Source organism: Physeter macrocephalus, chromosome 19, assembly GCF_002837175.3.
Source record: "Physeter macrocephalus isolate SW-GA chromosome 19, ASM283717v5, whole genome shotgun sequence".
NCBI lineage: Eukaryota > Metazoa > Chordata > Mammalia > Artiodactyla > Physeteridae > Physeter > Physeter macrocephalus.
The window spans coordinates 8,465,341-8,468,477 of record NC_041232.1 but is presented as its reverse complement, the minus strand read 5'-3'; the positions used below and the strand labels follow the sequence as shown (position 1 = coordinate 8,468,477).

The 3,137-nt window shown below is 56.0% G+C and overlaps 1 protein-coding gene across 1 annotated transcript in view; it reads right to left on the bottom strand.

Moving 5' to 3' along the window:
* Positions 1-2,901, bottom strand: part of TRPV4 (transient receptor potential cation channel subfamily V member 4) — a 22,951-nt gene extending 20,050 nt beyond the window's left edge. Inside the window, exon 1 of the mRNA XM_028480246.1 lies at positions 2,516-2,901. Within this exon, the coding sequence (XP_028336047.1) occupies positions 2,516-2,901 (386 nt within the window). The remainder of the gene's footprint in view (positions 1-2,515) is intronic.
* Positions 2,902-3,137: the final 236 nt, after the last annotated feature.

The window sequence follows — 3,137 nt, the reverse complement described above, 5'->3', positions numbered from 1 at the left end:
TCCATCCATCCATCCATCCACCCACCCATCCATCCATCCATCCATCCACCCACCCATCCATCTACCTATCCATCCATCCATCCATCCATCCATCCACCCATCCACACACCCACCCATCCACCCACCCTCCATCCATCCTTTGTCATTTACTAAGTACTTAAGAATCCAGAGATTGGAAGAGACAAAGATAGTAAGAAAATAAAGGAGGAACACCAGACTAATAGATAAAGCAACTCTACCTTTTATTCAATCATTCACTCCTTGATTTATTCAATCAACAAACATTTGAGACAAATGAGGCCATGCACATAGGTGCTTAGTCCAGGCCCCACCAAAGTCAACACCCAATAAATGTTAGCTGATATTCCTGTTATTATGTAGCGCCTACTGTGTGTCCAGAGTCTGTATGTGTGGGAGAAATGCCAAGCTACAGAGGCAGGTGGAGACAGAACAAGATGGAGAGGGCTGAGGGAGAGGAAGCGATGGAGAAAGAAAAAAGGGAAAAAACACACATTCATTCAGTCATTCAACAAACATTCATTGGGCACCTACTGTGTGCTAGGTTTTTGGGGTTTTTTTTTTTTGCGGTACGCGGGCCTCTCACTGTTGTGGCCTCTCCCGTTGTGGAGCACAGGCTCCGGACGCGCAGGCTCAGCGGCCATGGCTCACGGGCCCAGCAGCTCCGCGGCATGTGGGATCTTCCCGGACCGGGGCACGAACCCGTGTCCCCTGCATCGGCGGTGGACTCTCAACCACTGCGCCACCAGGGAAGCCCAGTGTGCTAGGTTTTGAGAGACAAAGAGCTGGAGCAGCGCTAGCCCAGGGGCACCATGAGGGCCAGGATGCCCTGTGCCATGTCCTCACGCACCCAGGGCCCGGAACATACAAGCGCGAAGCACCATCTGTGAAATGAAGACAGGATGGAGAAGAGAAAGAGGTGGAGATGAGGAGGGAGAAGAGGGGGTGTAGGGGAGCAGAGAGTGAACCAGGACAGAGGTGGCAGGGCCAGAGGGGGAAGGGACACTGAGGCAGGGGCTTCAGGGCAGAGAAAGCCAGCAGCTCACCAGGGGGAGTGGACAGCCACTCTCCCTCCCTCCTCTGCCCGGGCCCCAGACTGTACACCCCAGGGCAGGGCCTCCAGTGATGGGGGCCAGGGAAGAGGGAAGAGGTGCTTCCTGACGATGGGGGCACACAGGCTAGGGCAGCCCCCATTTCATCTGCTCCTGAACTGTGACCTTTGAGCCAAAAAATGAAATGAAGTAACACCCTCGCCCCCAGTCCTCACCGAGGCAGCCTTCGGGGTCTCTGAAGACCTCAGCCGCTTAGCCACCTCCCAACTCCTCTGCGGCCCCCCCAAAGCCGTTAGCCCTGGCTGTCTGGGGCAATGGTGGGGATGAGGGCTTGAAGGAGGGGATCTGAGGGAGGGGAAAGGGAGACAGGGAGCCACCAGTTTCCAATGGGACCTTGGAGGGATGGGACACCAGGGCACTTTGCTTCCCTGGGCCTGTCTCCACCTCTGAGTGGAGGTTATGCAATTTGTCCAGTACAGCGTGTGGGCTGCGAGGCCCAATTTCTTGGATACATTGAGCCTCTCTAGCCTTGGGCCCCTGTACATGCACCTCCCTCCACCTGGAATACCTTCCTCCCACCACCCCCGCTGTGTGGCTGCCCTTTTTCACCCCTTAGTGTTGGGCTTAAATGTCGGCTGCTCCAGGAAGCCCTCCTGGACTACCTTTCCTGTATCAGCTCCCCTCTCCCACCTCAGCACCTCCCCTAAAGTGAACTGTCCAATCACTTGCTTATTACCTGTCTTTCCCTCCAAACTGAAGGTTCCAGTGACAGCTACTCAGTGTCTGAGCTGAGTGGGGGTAACATCTGGTCTGACTCACCCCTGGAGCCCCAGGGCCAACCGCCCTACCTGGCATGTGGTGGGTGCTCCAGAAACAGTCACCGAACAAATCGGTGGCTCAGTGAATAAATAAAGGAAACAAAGCAAGGGCTGAGGAGGTGAGTGGGCTTCATCCAAGGGCATAAATGAGTCTGTGATCAGCCAGGGGGAACAGAGGAGGACCAGGTGACAACAGGACATCTGCAGACTTCAATACTGTCCTCCAGACACACACAGAGGCCTGAGAGAGGTTTTCATGGGCGGATGGCTGGGCAGAGAGATAGCAGATGAATAGATGGGTCGATAGATATTTGAATGAGTAGATGATGGATGGATGGACGGACTGGACAAGTGGATGGCTAGGTGGAAAGATAGGTAGCTGGATGAATGAATGAGTAGATAATGGATGGATACACAGATGGATGGATATACAGATGGATGGATAAATGGACAGACGGATGAATGGATAGACAAGTATGCAGAAAGGTGGACAGATAGGTGGATGGATGGATGAGTGAATAGGTAGACAAATGAATGAATGGATAGAAGGATGGATGGATGGCTGAATGGATGGATGGAGTCAATACAGAGCAGGAGACCCTCAGCCAGGCAGCCAGCAATACTCACTCTATGACCTTCCTCCTCCACCTCTTGTTGTCACTGGGGTGCTGACGATAGGTGCCATAGTCAAAGAGCGAGTCCATGGGCGCCTTCTTGGGCCCAGGCACCACTGAGGACTCATACAAGGTGCACTCCAGCAGGTCGATGGGGTTGGGCACCCCCTTGCGGAAGGCGCCCTGGAACTTCATGCGCAGGTTTGGTCGCCCATCGCCTGGGCCGGCGGGGCGACCACTATCAGCCGGAGAGGGTGACGGGGAGCCGTCCTCCCCCTCGAACAGGTTGGCCAGCGAAGAGAGGGGGAAGGCCTCCCCGCCGGGGATGCCACTCTCATCCCCGGGGGGCTCGGCTACCTCCCCAGGCCCCGCGCGGGGGCCTTCGCTGGGATCCGCCATGCTGCCCCTGGACCTGTCTACACTGCTCGGCCTGCAAGGGAACAGGAGGGGAGTCAGGCCGGCTCCAGGAAGCCCCCTCCCACGTGGGCAAACAGCACTGCTGCCAGCTTCTTCAAAGCCACCGTTGTAATGACAGGGGTTCAGGGTGGCCACTCCCAGATGTGGTTGGCCGCCAGCCCCCGGCAGGAGCTGCAACAGAGCCTCTTTCAGGGACCTGGAAACATGATTCTGCCTCG